Genomic DNA, 22,374 nt, shown 5'->3' with positions numbered 1-22,374 from the left:
TTAGAGGCAAGCATGTGGGCCCAATAAGTAGCCGAATGCAACTTGCTCTCAAAACTATTGAAAATTGGTGCGGGGAAGAGGGGCTTACTGTCAACCCCTCGAAAACATCAATAATCCCGTTCACTAGAAGAAGGAATCTCGACCTCAGAGCTCTGGTCTTAAATGGTCAGACTCTGCACTTCTCTAGTGAGTGTAAATATCTAGGTGTTACCCTGGACAGTAAACTGAACTGGGGGAAACATATAGATAAGACTCTTTCCAGAGCCACGGCGGCTATGTGGGCATGCAAAAGACTCTTTGGAAAGACATGGGGAGTGAAACCGAAAATGGTACTGTGGTTATACACAGCGGTGGTACGCCCTATTGTCACCTATGCATCTCTAGCATGGTGGACAAAAACCGAGGAGGTCACCACACGCATCAGGTTGCAGAAAATGCAAAGGCTGGCGTGCATTGGTGTCACAGGAGCTATGCGCACAGCTCCTACGGCAGCGCTGGAGGTCATACTAGACTTGCCTCCCTTACACCTACATGTAAGGAAATGTAGCCTGCTCGAAGCAATAAGGATTTCCCATAATGGAAAGCTCCTTCCTGGGAACTGGGTTGGACATATGAGGATACTGAATCAACTAGATTCAAACCTCCTCGCAAAACCATCAGATATTATGCCAACCACCTACGATTTTGAAACGCCCTTTGAAACGGTTATAAATGACCGTCATAGTGCAATAAGTTTCATAAATCGTCTAGACAAAAAGTCATCCATATGGTTTACAGATGGATCAAAAACAGAGAAGGGCACCGGCATTGGGATATATGGACCTAGACTGAGGATCTCTAAAGCCCTGGGAAGTGAGCCCTCGATTCTACAAGCCGAGATAATGGCTGTTTTTGTATGCGCCCAGGAGTGTCTCAAAATGAACCTCAAAGGGGCGCATATCTACATCACCACGGACAGCCAAGCCACGCTGAGATCCCTGGAATCGTGTTGTCAGGGGTCTCTGCTGACTTGGGAGTGCCGTAACACCATAAAGCAACTGGCCAGAGGAAACAAGGTGACTCTACTATGGGTACCAGGGCACTGTGGTGTTGAAGGAAATGAGAGAGCGGACGAGCTTGCAAAAAGTGCATCTAGGCTAAGACCTGCTGGACCTGAGCCTTTCTGTGGGATAGGAAAAGACCAATACAAAGCTGCGGTCCAGCTATGGGAGTTGAACAGTAGGACAATCCACTGGACTAACACTCCTAGACTTGCTCAGGCAAAGAAATTCGTGAAGATTTCACCTACTTACACCAGAAAACTCCTGAAGCTGTCACGAGCGGAGCTTCGGGTGATGGTGGGACTGCTGACGGGGCACTGTCGGTACAAACATCATTTGTACCGTATGGGTAAGTCAGCAGACGAGATTTGCAGGCTCTGTGGATCGGAAGTAGAAACTTCTGAACACTTGATATGCAAGTGTCCAGAGCTGGCTGGCCTAAGAACCATTCACATGGGCAAGCCGGTCCTGGATACCAGAGAGGTAATGGCCAAGGCCCCTAGGGAGGTTGTCAATTTTATTAACGACGTTGACGACCTCCCTGGGTTTCTATGAATGAGTAGGGTAGTGAACAAAAGATCTGCATGGTCGCAGTTCCCGGAAGGCTCACCGAAGCAAAACGACCCCAGTTCAAATAATAATAATAATAATATGTATTTGAAATCAGGGGAAAAAAAGCTATTCAAATATAGAAAAATATACAGGGTGTTCTATTTGAAAAAATGAAGTTGCTATCAAAATGTGGCCCACTCTGTATATATTTCGTTTTGTGAAATCATTTTGAAAAACACTAGTCGATTTCGTGAAAATTTTGTAGAAAACATTTTTTTGTACCTTTTTTAGTAACGAAGTTAAAGGGGGGGTCAAATTATGGTGAAAAACCCGGTATATATACTTAAGTTGCATAGCTTGTCTGAGAAAACCCCAATATCAAAATGTGTTGAGGGCTCAAAGAAAGAATGAAATTTTTCATAAAAAAATGATAGAATTCAATTGAAATAATAATATATGAAATCAAAAATTATAACTGTCACCTTATGCTACTAGTAGCTGAAAGATACAAACTATTCAAATCAGAGATACACTTTTCTCGTCTTTATTTCGACAAAACTTCCTCTTCTTCTCTGGATCATCGTTATGGCTTTTTTGTATTTCCAATTATTTCCAACATGGTCCAGAAAAATCTAAAAATATAATTGAACACGATAACCTATTACAGTGATGTTTTCGGAATTATTCAGAACCTGAGGACTAAAATATGAATTGAATAATGTTGTATTATGTTAATCAATAACTATCAATCATTCAATCCATCACCGCTACGTAATTAATAACACATCATTTATATTCATTTTGGCGTATTGATTGAAATTTCATTTCATTGAATATTCATGAAAATACAAAATTTACTCATTGAATACTACAATACCGCACGAAGTACGTTAACTTTTTGCAGGCCTCTACATATGAGCTAGCTATTATAAATTGAATTTTTAATGAGAATCATTTTTTCGTTATGAGTAGATATAGATCTCTCAGTACTTACCATCCTTATTTAAATCACCCACAGAATATCATTGCTGAAGAAATTTTGTGCAATTTCTATATAACTTTCTCCTTTTTTGTTTCATTTTTCTTTTCATTGCTCAACTGGAGTTATTTTTTTTCTTTCACCAATTTTTTCACAAATTAAACTTATCAATCAATAATCCCAAAAGCAATTTTATAACAACATTCAAACGTGAATTAATCTATTATACAGATTGAAATAAGACGTACGCCTACGTTGTCGTTCCTCACACCGGGGAATCTTGCAATCGTTACCAATAAGAAGACACCCTCTGGTGGACGAATATCGCCCTAAGAAAACAAGTATCGATATTCTTATCGATACTTGTTTTCTTAGGGCGATATTTGTCCACTTGACAAGTAAAGTGTCGTTTGCAACTTGGGATCCAGTTCAACCGGAGAAAATGTTTTTTCTCTGATATTCGTAATTTTTTATTACATATCAACCATTCAATCCATCACCGCTACGTAATTAATAACACATAATTCAAACTCATTTTGGTGTATTGATTGAAATTTTATTTCATTGAATATTCATGTAAAAACAAAATTTACTCATTGAATATCACAATACCGCACGAAATACGATAACTTTTTGCAGGCCTCTCCATACGAGCTAGCTATTATAAATTAAATTTTTAACGAGAATTATTTTTTCGTTATGAGTATATATAGATTTCTCAGTACTTACCATCCTTATTTAAATCATTGCTGAAGAAATTTTGTGCAATTTCTATATAACTTTCTTCTTTTTCTGTTTCATTTTTTTTTTCATTGCTCAACTGGAGTTATTTCTTTTTCTTTCATCAATTTTTTCACAAATTAAACTTATCAACTAATAATTACAAAGGCAATTTTATTACAACATTCAAACGAAAATGAATCTATTATACATATTGAAATAAGACGTACACCTACGTTGTCGTTCCTCACACCGGGGAATCTTGCAATCTTTACCAATAAGACACCATCTGGTGGACGAATTTCGCCCTAAGAAAACAAGTATCGATATTCTTATCGATACTTGTTTTCTTAGGGCGATATTTGTCCACTTGACAAGTAAAGTGTCGTTTGCAACTTGGGATCCAGTTCAACCGGAGAAAATGTTTTTTTCTCTGATATTCGTAATTTTTTTATAACTGATCTGAATGATCAATTCTGTGCAATGTGATTTTTGAATGGTATGGTTGGACCAGAAGTTATTTTCAAAAATGTTATCAATCCCTAAAAGATTTCGGATAACATTCTTAGGAAGTTTAGGGGCGCATGTAGCCTGGGGGGGCACCGTATTATTGATACGGCGTTAGGTACACCCATAGAGTAACTAATAAACATAGATAGCGAGAGTATACGAAATTTTTACATGTCCCCAACATGTTTAGATTACGTTGTTGAATTGTGATATCTTTTCAAATTCACAATTTTACTATATCCGTATGAATGTATATTATATTGAATGAAATATATTTATTTGAGTGATTCTCACTTAAATATGCAAATTTGAATATTTGGAATCCGATATTTTTCCTAATTGTCGAATTTATGATAAGCAGAATATTTATTATTTTCTGTATCTACCTGCTGAAATTCAAGATTTGGTAAATATTGCTCTCCTAGTGCCATCCGTTGTTTCACGTCGTTTGGCGCACTTGAAGTTTGTTTTCTGAATTTCTGATATATTTATGTCTTCATCCCAATATATTTTGAGTTGATATGAAACATTGATTTACTATATGCCATAAGAAGTGCGTTCTTTGTGGAGAAACTCGCGAATTGAGTGAAATATCTCATCACTGATATGTTTTCATTTTCGCGCGGTTCATGTCAAATTTGATAGTTCATGTTGGGGACAAAATTTACTTACTGAAAATGACACATGCTTCCTTTATCTATATTTATTACTCTGAGGCTACACCCATAGTATGTTTGTAAGAATTTCGGGATGTATGAAACTTGAGTATTTTTCTCAACCGATCAGTTATTTTAGTTGACATTTCATGGATGATTTTCAATTTACATGCTCGAATCCTATAATGTACACTGATATTGTATTTGTTCGAGTGAATAAACACTATCCATCTATCCACATCCATCAGCAAGGACCTACCTGTTGTAAAAACTTGTTCAGCACGAGCGTCATGTTAAAGCTGGGCGTTTCTCTATAGTAGACGCTGTACCCCCAAGCACACACACTTCCCTCCAATTTTTCTCACAAATCAAACTTATTAACTGTTAATCACAAAAGCAATTTTATTACAACATATAAACGTAATGATTCTTTTGAGCAGATTAAAATAAAACACGTGTACCTACGTTGTCGTTCCTTACACGGGGGAATCCCGCAATCGTTACAGATTAGGCACCCTCTGGTGGACGAATATCGCCCTAAAAAAACAAGTATTGATATTCTTACCGATACTTCGTTTTTTTAGAGCGATTATTGTCGACTTGCAAAGTGAAGTGTCGTCGGCAACTTGGGCTCTAGTTCAACCGGAGAAAATGTTTTTTTCTGATATTCGTATTTTTCTTTATAACTGATCTGAGTTATCAATCTGTGTAATGTGATTTTTGAATGAAATTGTTGGACCAGAAGTTATTCTCAAAAATGTTATCAATCTCTAAAAGATTTTGGAACAGTTTCAGGAAGTTTTGGGGCGCATGTAGTTAGGGGGCACTGTTTTAATGATACGGCGTTAGCTACGACCATGGTATGTTTGTAAAATTTTCAGGATGTATAAAACTCGTGTACCTATTTTTTTCTCATTAGATCAGTTATTTTAGTTGTCATTTCATAGATGATTTTCGATTTTCAATTTACATGCTCGAATTCTATAATGTCGGAATAATATACACTGATATCGTATTTGTTCAAGTGAATAAACACTATCTATCTATCCACATCCATCAGCAAGGACCTACCTGTTGTAAAAACTTGTTCAGCACGAGCATCATGTTAACGCTGGGCGTTTCGCTGTAGTAGACGCTGTACCCCCAAGAACACACACACTTCCCTCCAATTTTTGTCACAAATCAAACTGTTTAACTGATAATTACAAAAGCAATTTTATTACAACATTTAAGCGTAATGATTCTTTTCAGCAGATTAAAATAAAACACGTGTACCTACATTGTCGTTCCTTACACGGGGGAATCCCGCAATCGTTACAAATAAATAGGCACCCTCTGGTGGACGAATATCGCCCTAAGAAAACAAGTATTGATATTCTTACCCATACTTCGTTTTCGGGCGATATTTGTCGACTTGCAAAGTGAAGTGTTGTCGGCAACTTGGGCTCTAGTTCAACCGGAGAAAATGTTTTTTTCTGATATTCGTATTTTCTTTTATAACTGATCTGAATTATCAATCTGTGTAATGTGATTTTTGAATGAAATTGTTGGACCAAAAATGTTATCAATCTCTAAAAGATTTTGGATAACAGTTTCAGGAAGTTTTGGGGCGCATGTAGTCTAGGGAGCACTGTTTTAATGATACGGCGTTAGCTACGACCATGGTATGTTTGTAAAATTTTCAGGATGTATAAAACTTGTGTACCTATTTTTCTCTCATTAGATCAGTTATTTTAGTTGTCATTTCATAGATAATTTTCGATTTTCAATTTACATGCTCGAATCCTATAATGTCGTTATAATATACACCGATATCGTATTTGTTCAAGTGAATAAACACTATCTATCTCTCTACATCCATCAGCAAGGACCTACCTGTTGTGAAAACTTGTTCAGCACGAGCGTCATGTTAACGCTAGGCGTTTCGCTGTAGTAGACGCTGTATCCCCAAGCGCCTCCACACCACTTCCCTCCAGAGTTCGAGCGGTGACCCTCGGCGATCGAGATGAATCCGTCCGGGCATCCGTCGGTTGTGAAGGATTCGAAAGTTCCCACGGCAAAGGACTCGAACGTTATCTGTAAATAATGAGATCGGTCAGGCCAACAATGTTTGCAGGGTCCCCAAACTCCAAGTCCCGGTGTTTATGTTGCAGACCGCTATCGGTTGGATTATTCGGATGGGAGAGGGTGTCTAGGGCAGGGGTCACGGTCGTTAGGGAGTGATATCGGAAACTCTATCGGCGAATATTATCGTTGAACTTTTTTTACACCGTGTCTTGGAGTGTAATTGGATGGAGTCGCTTTGGTCGGTTTTGGAGGCAAGTTGTGTTTGGAGGTTTACAAGTTGGAGTTGTGGTAGTTTGTATATTTATTGGTGTAGAAGGAAGTATGGGATGTTTGGGATAATGAATGAGATTCCGGCTGGTCTTGAGATGTGGCAGGATAAGTTTGAATATTTCACTTTTTATCGGAGGGCTTTTTCCAGTTGAACAGTTGCCCAAATGTATATATAATAACTGGCAAAGAAACTGCAACACCCAGAAAGAGTTGTTTGAATTTTTAATTTTTTTGGTAAAACATAGATAGTACAGCAAAGAGAATATAATTGGAATTTGGAGAAGAAAAAACGAAGGTTTTACAATTTTTTTTAATAATGTGTTTGTCCCCCGCGATTATCTATACACTCCCCAACACGTCTAGGCATTAATAAGATGGGCTATTTCTTCTTGAGGGATAAAATCCCACTCCATGTCTCAGAGCCGCCAGAGCCCGTGGGGAAATTTCCAAGTCCTCTACCCATCATGTGCCAAACATGCTCTATGGCCGAAAGATCGGGGGATCTGGACCGCCAAAGCAAAATATTCACATGGGTCGCTTCGAAAAAGATTAAACTAACTCTGGCAACTTGAGGTCGGGCGTTATCTTGCTGAAATGTTGTATTCTCGAGCCGGTTAAGGTAAGGGAGTAACACAGCGCTGTCATGTAACCTCGAATAAAGACTATAGGTGCTTGCATGTGCAATAGCACCCCATACCATAACGCCTACTGTCTGGTGTACATGACGCTCAACATTAAACTGTGATTCACGACTTTCTCCCCGACGTCGTCTTACCCTTCTTCGACCATTATGTGCACCCAAGGATAATCGAGATTCATCAAAAAGACAACCTGATGCCATTCCACATTCCAATGTTACGTTCTCTGCACTATTGATATCGTTGCCGGCGATGCTCTACCGTCAGAGGTAACACAAGGGGTAGATAATGCTGCAGTCCAAAAGACCTTATCCGGCGGTAAACCGTTCGGAAAGTTACAGGATGGTCTTTTTTTCTAACCACTCATCAGCCAAAGATCGAGTTGAGGCAAATCGGTCTCTAATGACCATAAATTTTAGACGTCGATCTTATTGGTCTACGGAAGGCGGGATTGTCATTTCGAGAAATTGCTAACCGTACGAGTAGAAATCCGACTACTGTTATGAGATGTTGTCAAACGTGGTTTGATAATGCCCAAAATTGAAGAAGAGTAGGCAACAGATGTCGAAGGGGCACAAATGGAGTTCAAGATCGACGTCTAAGATTTATGGTCATTAGAAACCGATTTGCCACAACTCGATCTTTGGCTGATAAGTGGTTAGAAAAAAAGGTCAACCTGTAACTGTCCGAACGGTTTACCGCCGGATAAGGTATTTTGGACTGCAGTATTATCTACCCCATCTTGTGTTACCTCTGACGGTTGAGCATCGCCGGCAACGATTGCAATGGTGCAGTAAACGTAAACATTGGAATGTGGAATGGCATCAGGTCGTCTTTTCTGATGAAACTCAACTCTCCTTGGGTGCACATGATGGCCGAAGAAGGGTTAGACGACGTCGGGGAGAAAGACGTGAACCTTAGTTTGATGTTGAGCGTCATGTACACTGGACAGTAGGCGTTATGGTATGGGGTGCTATTGCACATGGAAGTAGGTCACCTTTAGTCTTTATTCTAGGTAACTTGACAGCGCTGCGTTGCCTTGAAGAAATAGTAGAGCCATATATTCTCGCTCACCTCAACCGGATCGAGAATGCAATATTTCAACAAGATAATGCCCGACCTCATGTTGCCAGTGTTAGTTCAAACTTTTTCGAAGCGACCCTTGTGAATCTTTTGCCATGGCTGCCCAGATCTCCCGATCTTTCGCTATGTTTGGGACATCATGGGTATAAGGCTTGCAAATTTACCTCAGCCTCCACAGACTTTGGCGGCTCTGAGACATGAGACATGATGGTATAGTATCCCTCAAGAAGAAATAGACCATCTTATTGCATCAATGCCGAGACTTGTTGAAGAGTGTATAGATAATTGCGGTGGACAAACACATTATCAACAAATTTATTAAAAAAAAATTTAAACCCTTCTACTTTTTCTCCAAATTTCAATTATTTACTGTTTGCTTTAATATCTTTGTTTTCCATAAAAAAATTTGAATTTTAACAGCACCTTCTGGGTGTTGCAGTTACTATATTTTCAACATGAGAATATGTACTGTTTGCCCCATTGATAGTGAAACCCCTATATACTGAACAGTCAAATGATATCCTTTGATATCGGAGTCCCTTTTGGGGTCAAATTTTGGTGTACATCAGAATATGTCATATCGCCACAGAGGATTTTCGCTCGATGAGGATCTGTCTGTTTTGAAGGATGTTGAAAATAGCGTTCTGATGAAAAAATAACGTTTTCACCAGAAAATGTCACCTCCTATGTGACAGACGACAAGCAAACAACAGGGAGTATTTTCACAATGGATAATTGACACGCATCCCAATTACAAGCTTCAGCGGGATTCATATCCCGAAAAAATGATAATAGACCTGATATTCCACCAAGAGACTATTGGATTACTTACTAGCACGCAAAATTCGTTAGCACAGATTTTGCGTTAGGAACTTTTGAGAGCTCGTCATTCATGCGCCTATTGGAGACACAGAATGGTTTTCTACGCAACTCTCTATGATTTTTTCAAACAAAAAAAATCAAAGGAACAAATTTAAAACTATCTATTTATCAGGATTTTAACAACACAAAATCATGATATCAAGAATAAATATTGCTACGATAATGATTTATGATATTTTTTATCGCAAAATCCTAGCAGTCAGTTCAAGCTTTTCCGAACGTAAGCGAAATCTGCCATAAAAGGACGAACCCCTACCCCCTGAGTGAGACTGGAAGGGGATGATCAAGACTTTTTAAAACCGGGTTGCATGAAGAAAATCGGCCCACTTGCACTTAATGCACTATACTTACAATTAATGTTCTCCATTTGTTAAAGCATTACCATGTGTAACTATATTTAAGGTATTTCTGTTCATATATTCGCTTCAACTATTTCATTGTGTATTTATATATTTGTTATTATAATATAAATTCAGTGTATGCAGTGTTTGTTTCAACAATTAAAGGTATTTTCTTATACCCAAAACATACAGTCCACTAAATTTTTTCGGGAACAAACCAGCCTTAACACATGATTCGGGAGACATAAGTTTTTAAAATTTTCATTCAGATTTTAAATTAAAAATTTCGACTGGGATTACAAATTTTGTCACATTGATAATGTTATATTAGGTGTATTTTGCTTCCGCCGTTTTCCAATAGATGGCTATAGCGGTAATAGGTAGCCAAAATAAATAGATCTTAGATGTCATACAATAAGATTAGGTATTTGTAAACGCCATCGAAATATTAGTCGATTTGTTTCTGCATCATAAATTTATTCTCTATTTAACATGGCAGTTTAGGAACCAAATTCTCGTAAATTGCGAGAGGTTTTAATTTTCTGCTTAAATATGAAGATATCTACGGGTGAGATTCGACGAATTCTCCCAAATATCTATGGTGAGGCCGCTATTAGTGAAAGAACGTGCCGACAGTGGTTTCAATGCTTCAAGAAGTATGGTTTTGATGTCTAAGAACAACATAGCGGTGGAAGAGAGAAGATTTTCAAAGATGCAGATTTGGCAGGATCATTAGTGACACAACAAGCCATTTCAAAACACCTAAAAGTCATGGGAATGATTCAGAAACAAGGCAATTGGGTACCGTACGAGTTGAAGCCGAGAGATGTTGAACAGCGTTTGTTTGCTTGTGAACAGCTGCTTGCAAGGCAAAGACGGAAGGGATTTCCGCATCGCATTGTGACTGGTGACGGAAAATGGGTTCATTACGATAATCCAAAGCGCAGAAAATCATGGAGATATACCCATGTGAGAGAAAAAATTATATTTCCTCCGTTTCTTATGAAGTTGGACTTAATGAAGCAATTTGTAAAGGCTCTTGATAAGAATGGGTCATGTTTTGCATATATAGAGGTAAAAATGCATTAGTCGAGCCCAGAAAAACTCAAAGCAGGGATATTTGACGGCCCACAAATAAGATAACTAGTTGGATCCTGTCTCCATAAATTCAATGAATCAAGTTGAACCAGAAGCTTGGAGATCATTGGTTGCATCTGTAGAAAAAACAAGATGCTTTCTAGTTTCAGATCCTTAAGGTGCAATATTTACACAGCCACTTAGATCGTTTTCCAGAAAATTTTGTAGACATGAGTGAGGAACAAGGTGAAAGATTTCACCAAGATATTAAAGTTATGGAGCACCATTATCAAGGAAGAATGGAAATGCACATGATGGCAGATTACTGCTGTAGTTCGAAAAACATTCAAGAATTCAAGTGTTGAATGACTATTTAATTTCTTCAATGGTTTTTTGGTTGTAAGAACGACACAATATTGTATTTTGTATAACTAAAATAAAAATTTCGTATCTACTTTTGTTTACTACAATTACGGATTTGAGTCAAAATGATGTGACTTATATTTGTCTAAAATTGTTTATCTTCAAAATTTGAGCTCCTAGGTAAGAATTTGAATTCAGGATATAAAATTGATATAGAATCAGCTCATAAAACCTCGAAACCAAAACAGGTGTTCCCATGTGAATCAACTGATCTTCTAGAATTGAGGAAATATAATTGAATGGTAATATTCGAATAAAATTTTCGTAGAATCAATAAGTGAATTATTGATTCTTTTTTTCGTCCAATATAACATATCAGAAAAGCACTATCAAACATTTATAATTTTTATTGCTTATACATACGCGTTGCAGCAATATATCTGAAACAGATCACGAAACACTCTTTATGGATTACAATATCATATTTTATTCAATCTCGGAATCTTGGATCTCTTTAAATATTGATCGACCTTGACTTTTTGAACAAGGCCAAATTTTCTTTTCGAAACGAGGTTATCCCAAACTCTTCGTTGCAGAAATGGAAACAATATCGAACGAAATAGGTAGGGACAAAGACGAAGTGAAAACAGGTGCTTCCGTCAGTTCAATATCTGTTTTCCGAGAATTTCTACTCGCAAATCTCCATTTTAAACCGATTCGATGAGATGAAATATTCGGGCGTTTTCCAGAAAATTATTATAAATTCCAGTATTTCGATCCCGAATTGGTTTCCGCGAGAACGGATCAAGCCTATAATTCCTGGAAACTGCCCAGTTGCGGGAAATAACTTGTAATTTGTCTTGGAGAATTCGTTTCCCAATCTGATGCCCGAACTTGGATCCACCCTAAGCCGATTTCAGATAATGTCTCGGTTTCTTCGTGGAAAATTCCGATACCTCCTCAATCAGGACAAATAGTCCGATTTATCGGGTCATCAAAATTGCTTGTTTATTGGGTTGCTATAGCTTTCGCCCGCAGCTTCGCGCGCGTGCTTGAGCTTGACTTGATTTTAAGTTAAGCTCAAGACAAGTAGTAGTTTTTAATCCCAAGTCAAGTCTTTATTTATCAAGTACTTGAATCATATCAAGCTACTTGATTTTTAGCAGTTTTATTGTGTAGTGTCACATCAATTAAAAATGATGGAATGAGAAGGAACCTTGCAAAAAACACTTTTATTTATTAAAATTATTCTTTAAAAGAACCAAAAATTTCAAGAACCCACTGGTGCAAAAAATCCAAGAAAAGTGTCATAATATTATAGAAGACAGAAACGCCTCAATCACTATTGTGTGGACTCCATCCCATGTGGGCATACTTGGAAATGATCAAGCAGACACAGCAGCCAATTTAGCGCGAACCTCTGACTCCCCTGTAATAGATATGCAGCTCCACACTGTTCTGAGAAATAAAATCAAGCTGGAAGCTCTTCATGCCTGGCAGGTGCAATGGGATGCAACCGATCAAAAACTGCACGCTATCCAACCAATGGTGCACGACCCCATAAAGTTAGATATGAAGAGACAGGATAAAATAGTGGCGAGAAGACTTAGAATGGGACACACAAAGCTAACCCACGGCTTTCTTATGTCTTCAGGAGATGCTCCTAACTGTGAACACTGCCCCGACGAACGTCTGACTGTGAAACACCTAATAACTTTATGCCCATACTATGGAGATGCACGCCGACGATATGGTATCAAAGAGCACCTGCATGATGTACTAAGTTCACCCACCCAGATCGAAGCAACCATACGATTTCTCAAAGATAATGAACTGTACTCTATTATTTAAATCTTTTTTGATGTAATATTGACTACTTTCAATGTGATCTTGTGTCAATGACCATAGCTGTCGAGACACGTTAATTTAAATAAATAAATAAATAAATAAAAATTTCAACTTTTTCGAAATAGAAACATCAATTGAATCACTATAAATCATAACAAAATTAAAAAAAATTGAAAAATAAAGTTTCCTAATATTGAGACACCTCCAGGCTTTGTTTGAGTTCATAATTTTCCATCCAGAATCTAAGACACATGAGGCATCTTATAGATTTGTCCATTTGTCGTCTAACCTATTGCGGGTTTTTGTAACTGTAAGAGCAGCTCTGGAAAATTGTCTTTCAATAGGAGCTGAAGATGCTGGCGTTGATAAAAACTCCTTGGCCATATTGGCCAAGTTTGGAGAGATATTTCTTAAATCTACCAATTGATTCCATAGAAATATGAAAAAACTAATAATAAAGTCATACTGGTCACAATGGTTCAGTCTCTTGGCGCTCGAGGAATCGATTAATTATAAATAATATAATTAATAATAAATAAATAAATTGCAGAAATATATGCCGTGCGACGCGTGAATATCAAGTAGCTTGATATCAAGTCAAGCAATAAATATCTAAATTCAAGTCAAGTCAAGCTCAAGTAGGTATGTAATTTTTCACGACCTTGATTTTCCAGTCAAGTAGTTGGTTAAAATGTCAAGCTACTTGGCTTGATGAATCCCTACGCGTGCTGATCTTTGTAAAGACAACTGCTTTGTCTCGCGCTGATAATCGATTGTCTTTAGTCTAAAATCTACTTTCACAACGAATTGCTCCGACAGTTTCTACTCACATCGGAAATATAAAAGTTCCACATTGAGCGTGATAAAAAAGCAGTATTATAGGACGGTGCGTTTGTTAATAATGATATTTCCACTTTTATTATTTAGTTCAACTGTCGTTAAATCTTCAGCACATAACCTTTTTTATAATAAACCAAATTCATAGTCACAGATTCATAAAGAAGTAGAAAATAGAATAGCGCGTGTACTCTATTATATAGTTATCCTAAAATTGAATAATAAAATTGATTTATATGTCAAGAATAGGATTGAAACTAACTCAGTAGAATTAGAGACCTATTAGATAAATTCAATCACGAGTGAAAGTTTATTAGGATTTAGTCAATAAACATTATTATGATTATGATTATTTCAAAACCGAAAAACTATCTCGCACAAAACTCTGCGAAAACACCGAACTTGACGGGCCAATCGGAGTCAAAAGTTAAGTTCCGATTATCAATAATTTAAACTTGACTAGAGCTTCTGATTGGTTCATTCAACAAAATCATGAAATAGTCAAATTTATTTTTCACGAAAATAGGCACTACAAAATGTAGTATTAGAAATTTTAAATTTATCAGCTGCCCTGTATGTTTTTTAAGATTCTGTTCTTTGATATCAAAAAAGCATGTTTTATTCAGAAGAAGCCAATTTTTTTAGTTACTCGACTAAAACTATCAAACATTCAGTCTCACAGTAGAAGTGACACACAAGTGAGCACAATTTACTATAATTTCATTTGAAAATGTGAATTGTGAATTTTTTATATTTCCATGTCAGTTTTACTAGTCCTACCCTATATTTTCAATACAAATAAGAAAATGATTTTCAGACGCACCGTCGTGATGCCTTTGTTTTGTTGTTGGGTGAAATGAAACAAACTTGTTATCGACAGAAGAAATCAATACAGATAGAGACAATGGAATAAGCCGAACGAACCATGTTTAGGACAGATGAGACAAATCGTCAAGGGGAAGACTTTCAGACTTACCAGCTACCCGATAAAACTGTAAAAACTTGGGGTAAATAATGTTATCTCGATGTTATCAGAGTTCAGTTCCGTTTGTTCCCATTTTTTTTATATAAATAAAGTTCGGAAGGAGTTGGCGTATTTAACCTTAAATTTTTTATACAGCCCACTGGGTATTCTACTCTACGAAAGTACACGATGTCTTTTCCATAGCCTACTGAAGTTTTTGTTGGACGAAACAAAGTTCATTAGGAGAAAAAATTCGAAATTAATTGGAACAAGCTGAATGAATCTCTCTCGTCTGAGCAAATTTTCAGATCGAAGAAATTAATAAGATGAACTGAAGGAAAATTTAGGATAGGGAAATCCCGGCAAGCGTACCTGAACAGATGAGTCCTTCAGGATGAAGAATGTTTTGATTAAATGGTTCATGTTGGAGTATTTCAACAAAACTAGAATGAGATGCTCATCTTCTCTTGGTTTAATTGAAAATTATTTCTTGAGTTAGACAAAGGTATGGGCTAGCTTTTCTGATTTAATATTGATGTTAATAAAGCTTTAGAATCGCTCGATAGAAAATATTTTGAGAAACTCTTGACAAAAGCGATAAGTAGAACTCTGAAAGTTTAAAAGAATGAGATAGGCACTGACGTGAAGTCAGAGCTAGCTTTTGAGCGATCTTTGGGAACCAGCGAACTGTATATAGGGGCAATTGGCGCACGAATGAACAAGCGTTCGAAAGTGTTATGATAATATAAGTGTGCAAGAAATACAAATACTTTATTTCATCTAAATTGACAACAGTTATCCTCACTACTCATATAACCACAGACTACTAGTAACATCACAGTTGCCCCCATTTTTTTTTGTCGATATTCTGCTTCAATTTTCTATGTTTCTGCGCGAAGCTTGGAATTGGTATTATGAAGGGTGTTCACCGCGATGGCCTATAAGGAGTTTATGGAAAACTGATTACAATTTTGTTCAGAAAAATTGGATGTTTGTTTGAGACAATGATCTTTCTCCCTAAAATATTTTCTGATCTCCACAACTTCCGGTTATACCGGAAACAGACTACCACTTTCTCATTCCATATAGCACACCCAGTATATTATTGCATCATTAGATAGCTTTTTTGATGACAATTTCAACAATATGCCATACCTTGGGTAAAAACTCGAAGGTTCATGAGTTAATGGAATTCTTATGAAAAAAAAGTTTTTTTCGAAAAAACCTTTATCATTTTCGATTCTGCAAATACGTAGTGTTCTAAACCTGTTTGCGATTTGGACGAAAAATGTACATGGTGTTTATAAAAAGATGAGAAGGTTGAACTAGGACAACTCAAATTCATCACAACTCAAGGTTATTGAAATTAGAACCTATATTTTCTATTATTTCAGTCGATTCTACGTATAAAAAGAGTGGGAGCTACTTAATACTTAGTACTTTAAGAGTTATCGAGGAATGAGGAAAAACCGCAATTTCTATGTGAAGTAGTGTGCAACTTCGGAAAACTCAGAAAGAAACTAAAATTCGATGTTACGATAACTAAATTTGACATTTTCAAGAATTATGAATTATTGTTAATTGAAAATTGTATTGGTTTATGGATTCCTCAACAATTCCAACGAAAAGGCACAGACTACTACACACAGGAATTGCGGTTTTTCCTCATTTGAAGTTCTTCCTCGATAAATCTTAAAGTATTCATTTTAGGTATAGGTAGGGTTTATTTGAGTGACCCCCACTATTCATGTACGTAGAATCAGATGAAACAATAAAAAATATAGGTTCTACTTTGAAAATCTTGAGTTTTGATGAATTTGAATTGTCCAAGTTCAACTTTCTTATTTTCTTATAAACACCCTGTATATTTTTGATCCAAATGCAAACAGTCTTATAATATTACGTATTTGCAGAATCGAAAACGAAAAAGTTTTTTCTGAAAAAAAAAATTCTGCAGAAGTATTCAAAAAAATGTGAGTCCTCGTCGCAACCATTTTTTTCTTAAGAACCCCATTACCCAGGAACCTTTGAGTTTTCACTCAATTATTGCATATTGCTGAAATTGCCATCAAAATAGCTGAATAATGATGCAATAATTTACGGGGTGTGCCATTTGAAATAAGGAAGTATCATAGTATTTTGCTTCCGGTGTAATCGGAAGAGATCTGAAAATATTTCAGGAAGAAAGATCCATTGTCTCAAACCCCAACCTGTGAATTTTCAGCACACTATGTGAATCACTATGGATAGTAGATACTGTTCATATTTCTGAAATTAATCTTTCAAAAAATATGAAAGCCGAATTTGCGGCTGGATATTGGTTGTGTCAAATCGCAATTCTCCTGATGTTATAAATGCCAATACCATATGAAATGGAAAACGATTTTTTTCTATACTTCAAAGGAAGACCTTTAATTATAGATTGTTTTTTTCATGCAAATATACTCTACAAGACCTACGTTCATCCTGATTATTGAAACTAGATATTGAAATTAATATTATTCGAGCGCTGTCATTTGAACATATGGTCTCTTTCAGATGCGCGAATTTGGTTTTTCATAAATGCATTTATTTTCACACATCTTCAATTTGTTGAAGAAAACATACTCGATGTTCACGTCAACTTAATCAAAATGATTACTGTATTGTTAGGCACGGGAGTTTTTGTGTTATATATTCTGTTTTGTGAATGCTGTATAGAGTACGACGAATTAGATCTTATTGATGATTTGTTTGATCGTGATCTTTTTTTTTGATACTATATATATATTCCGACTATTGGAAATCGATCAAATGGAAACTGAAAAAATAAACTGTTCACCAAAAGTCTTACCATTATATAATAATGAAACGCTCGAATCAAAACCAAGATGTGATGAAAATATTCCTGAGAAATCATCCACAGTGATTCACAAAAGCATATATGGAAAAAATAGTAAAAATTCCAAAACAAAAAAAAGTAGAGAACATGTTCAAAACGAAACTGAACCATTTCAAAAATGCATGAGGAGTTATGGCACTTTCGACGCTGAAAAGGACTCAAAAATGACGACTCCCGAAAAAAAGGAAGACACATAAGGTAAATTAAAATATAATGTTGAATCAACAGTACCAAAATGGTTGTTACAGCGATATGACTACATTTCCTTGCATCCCATTTTGGATCTCAAAAATTTTATGTAACTGTTGAAAATATTAATGTTGTTTGTGAAATTAAATTCTAAATTTGATGTATTGAAAATAATAATAATAATAATCATAATTTTTTCTACACAAAAAATGCACAAAAAGATTATGCCATCAAGAATTTCATGGCTTGTTATAAAATATTAATTGAATATTTGAAATACATCAAATAAAATATTATATATGTAAAAATATATACTGTTACAGATTAAAATATGTTAATTTGAATGATATATGGGACAAAAACTTTAGAAAAACGAACTAAAATATTGCACAAATCATCAAATAAATATTAACATAGCAAATCGTCATAAATATTGAAGATGGTTGATTTTAACTTTGTTTGCCACTGTGGGATGATATAGGTTAATCCTAGACTCCGTGACCCCAGAAATAATTCCACTTTACTATTATCGATTGAATTATTTTATCTTATATTACTTGATTATGGGTATATGGCATTACTGCTGAGCCCAACTGATATTTTGGTCCACAGTGTTACACTGCCCAAAGTAAAGTACTTTGAATGTGAATGAATGAATGAATGTTGAATCAAATATACATGATGTATGTATCTACACTAATTTCGACAGGTTTTTGTTTTCGTGAGTTCCAAATGAAAAATTTCGTATAAACTGGTGTGAATATGTGTAAAAAATTTATTTGTATTTCTTCAGACAATGTGACTGAAAAAAAATGCTTTCTTAGCAGAAACATTATAAGTATCAATATATCAGTACTGTCAAGTTTCAAATTTTATTACTTCTGTTTCTATGAGACCTTGAAGTTTATGTTGTACATTATAGTATATCGTTATTAAAAAGTTCATTGATTAGCTTATTGTTCATATTGACTTATTTTAAATGAGGAATTGAAAAAAAGATAATTCAATGGCTCAAGTCTCTTACTTCTATAGTGATACAGATTCACCTGAGCTATAAAATTTATCATTAATAAAATATTGATATGTCCTCAATATTATAACTTCTCCCTAGTTCTACAGTCAAAATGTAATGTTGATTCAAGTGCATTTAAATAACTGATTATTAATTCGGCTAAATTTGGCATATGTTATGTGAAATAATAATCTATATATAGGGTAGGTCGATAGTGCACGATCGGTCGATAACTCTCGGAAATGTTAGGCTAGGAGAAAACTTTGACGGAATCGACAGTACTCAACGCATAAGCTTAATTTATTTTTGAGAAGTCACAGACAACACCAAACAGTTAGACATTGTGGTTTTTCCTCATTTAAAATTCTTCCTCGATAACTCTTAAAGTAAACATTCTAGGTGTAAGGTTTGTTTGAGTAACCCCCTCTTTTTATACGTTGAATTGACTGAAATAATAAAAATTGTCCAAGTTCATGAACTTCTGATAAACACCCTGTACGTTTTTGGCCCAAACCACATACAGTACATAAAACTAGGTATTTGCAGAATCTAAAATGAAAAATTTTTTTTTTCGAAAAAAACCTGACCTGTCCTGCAGAAATATTCAAGAAAAGTGATTCGTCGTCGCCAGCATTTTTTCCATAAGAATCTCATTAACTCATAAATCGTTCAGCTTTTACCCAAGTATGGCATATTGCTGAAATTGTCATGAAATAATCTAATGATGCAATAATATACCGGGTGTGCTATTCGAAATAAGGAAGAAGTAGAATGTTTCTAGTATAACTGGAAATTGTAGAGATCTAAAAATATATTAAGGGAAAAATTCATTGTCTCAAACCACAATATGCGAATTTTCAGCATAAAATTATGATTAGTTTTTCATAAACGTCTGATAGGCCATCGCGGTGAATCAACCTGTATAATAAATTTACTATAAATTGATTTTCCGCTTTTCACTTGGTGAAACATAATTTCAATATTATTAAAAGAAAATAAAGACACTTCATTATACGTTTCATATTTAATTATTTTTTTTTATTAATAATAAATGTAACCTTTAAAGAAAGTTTCAAAGTGCTGTTATTTCAGGTGATGGAATGAATCAGTAGATACAAACTATTTTCGGTATGTATTATGGAAGGACGGTGGAAAAAGACAGAAAAAAAGAAAAAAAGCAAAGGAATATCATGAGAAACAAAAAAGCAATCATTATTATTTTTGTATATCTGTATATTATTTTTATTTACATTGTGTAGGTTGAATGTTCAAGTCTACCGAAATAAATGTGTTGAAAGTATTATTTTATCATACGTTATATAATAATAATAATACATCTATTGGCCATAAATAAGTACAATTCAATTTACATTCTGACAATATTATAAGACTTATGAATTTAATTGATTGAACTATCAAATATTCTGAGAATGATTTCGCTTGAATGATAGTTAGAAGTAAAATAATTTAATATAATACTGATTTTGAAATTATTATTCCCGAAAATATTTTTCAGAAGATATAATCAGGATATTTAGTGTAAATATGAGTTTATTGTTAAATTTAGATGATTTATTCTTATTAGAAACGCAATTTATAACATTATATATTCTTTTATAATTTTTTGGATTGTTTCGAACTGATATGTCACTTCGTCAATTATGTTTGAGTCTTGATTTTCTTGATAAGACATACCAGCAATTAAATAAAGACTCCATTCAATAGAGCAAGACGTAAATACTAGATAGGTATAGATATTGTCCAGTTTAAGCCAACTTGACAATAAAGAGTATTTGTCAGATATATTACATGGGTCATAATTTTTCTCAGATTCTTCAAATTCGTGACAAAATAAATTTGAGTTCATTTAGTTGTAGTGATAAAATATTGGCTAGATAAATCTACAGATAATTGAAATATTCGGTGGCCCCCAAGGTCTCCGTATTTAACACCGTTAGATTTTCTCAATATGACATTTTCAAATTGACAAATGTTGTTTCTTAAATGTTCAAAGGAAAAAATCTAACGGTGGTAAAGCCGAAAACCTTGATGACCACCAAATATTTCAATTGTCTCAAGTTAACGCATTATCATAGATAGGCACTTATTGCATCATTATATGGCTGTTTTGCAATTTCAGCAATATGCCATACCATCGGGCAAAAACTCTACCGAAATATTCAGTTTTTTGAATATTTCGGCAGAGTCCACGTCGACACCATTTTTTTTTAAGAATCCCATTGACTCATGTACTGTCGAGTTTTCACGAAGGTATGGCATACCTATTGCTGAAATTGTCATAAAAAAAACGATCATATACTGTGTGTGTCATTTGAAATAAGGAAGTTTCTTGTTTGATTAATTGATCTGAAGTAGTAGTCTGTTTCCTGGAAATTGTAGAGATCTGAAAATAGTTTATCTCAAACCCCAACATTCAAATTGTCAGCATAAACATGAGTTTGTGTTGAAAATTTGCACTAATCATGATATAAGTTTTCTATAAACGTCTAATAGGTCATCGCGGTGAATCCCCCTGTATGTTTGTCCGGTTTATAATATAATTTATAATAATTATTTCATTGTGTTGAGATGATTTTCCACAAAATAAAATTAACAACTATTAAGTTTTAATAAATCACTTTTTATTGATGTTATAGATGCTATTACTACATCAAATGATAATAGTATATTATTTCATAAGGAGGAGAATTGTCACTTTTCATGGCGAGCCTATGTTTCCCCGCCTCACTCCGTTCGGCGGGGAATTTAAGCGAGACATGAAAAGTCACTTCAACTCCGAATGAAATATGCTATTTTTTTTCAAAACGTCTTGTAATTCATACAATCAAATTCTGAACAAAATCGTACGAGAATATCTAATAGTATAGAAGAAGTTGTTTCATAAAATGGAAGATAGATTCAAGCTAAATTATTACATCTCGTATGGCTACTATTTACATTTATTTTGCAGAATTGTTGAACTCTCCAGGGTGAAAAGATTCGAAAATACTATTATGTACAATCCACACATAAGTATTTATATATTTAATAACTGCATTGGATATCCGAAAGGATTGAAATAACTAGAAATATTTTTGATGAAGAATATTGTTTACAATGTTTTCTTTACGGATAAGTTATCGAAGAGCATTGATGAAATATATTGTAATATAACTGACCTAACAATTTTAGCAGATATATCATTAGTGTTCAGAATAAATGATTGAGAGAATTATAATTCTCATCAACAATATTAATGCACCTATATTTTTGATTACTAAAGAAGAATTACTGCAATTGTGCTAATATGTGATTTTATGAAAATAAATGAGATTTGTTTTGATATGATATATTCTATTCATTCTATAATAATTTGAAGATTGAATGAACTCTCAGTCCATATTTTTGAAAGTACAATTATTGAAAACTTTGATTGTTCCATTAGAGTGCATAATACATCCCTGC

The 22,374-nt window shown here is 34.9% G+C and overlaps 1 protein-coding gene and 2 long non-coding RNA genes across 3 annotated transcripts in view; 2 read left to right on the top strand and 1 right to left on the bottom strand.

The window, feature by feature from the left end:
* The window catches only part of LOC123682957, a 129,021-nt gene that overhangs the window by 64,271 nt on the left and 42,376 nt on the right, over positions 1-22,374 (bottom strand). Inside the window, exon 4 of the mRNA XM_045621819.1 lies at positions 6,333-6,533. Within this exon, the coding sequence (XP_045477775.1) occupies positions 6,333-6,533 (201 nt within the window). The remainder of the gene's footprint in view (positions 1-6,332; positions 6,534-22,374) is intronic.
* LOC123682965 lies at positions 14,708-15,338 on the top strand. The gene is made up of 2 exons (XR_006747922.1): positions 14,708-14,870; positions 14,984-15,338. It is a non-coding gene; the product is annotated as an uncharacterized LOC123682965 (long non-coding RNA).
* Positions 17,251-20,209, top strand: LOC123682962. Its single transcript, XR_006747919.1, has 2 exons — positions 17,251-17,906; positions 20,002-20,209. It is a non-coding gene; the product is annotated as an uncharacterized LOC123682962 (long non-coding RNA).

The sequence above is a fragment of the Harmonia axyridis genome, chromosome 6 (genome assembly GCF_914767665.1).
Source record: "Harmonia axyridis chromosome 6, icHarAxyr1.1, whole genome shotgun sequence".
NCBI classification, from domain to species: Eukaryota; Metazoa; Arthropoda; class Insecta; order Coleoptera; family Coccinellidae; genus Harmonia; species Harmonia axyridis.
The sequence above is the reverse complement of the archived record's forward strand: the minus strand, read 5'-3'. Positions and strand labels throughout refer to the sequence as shown.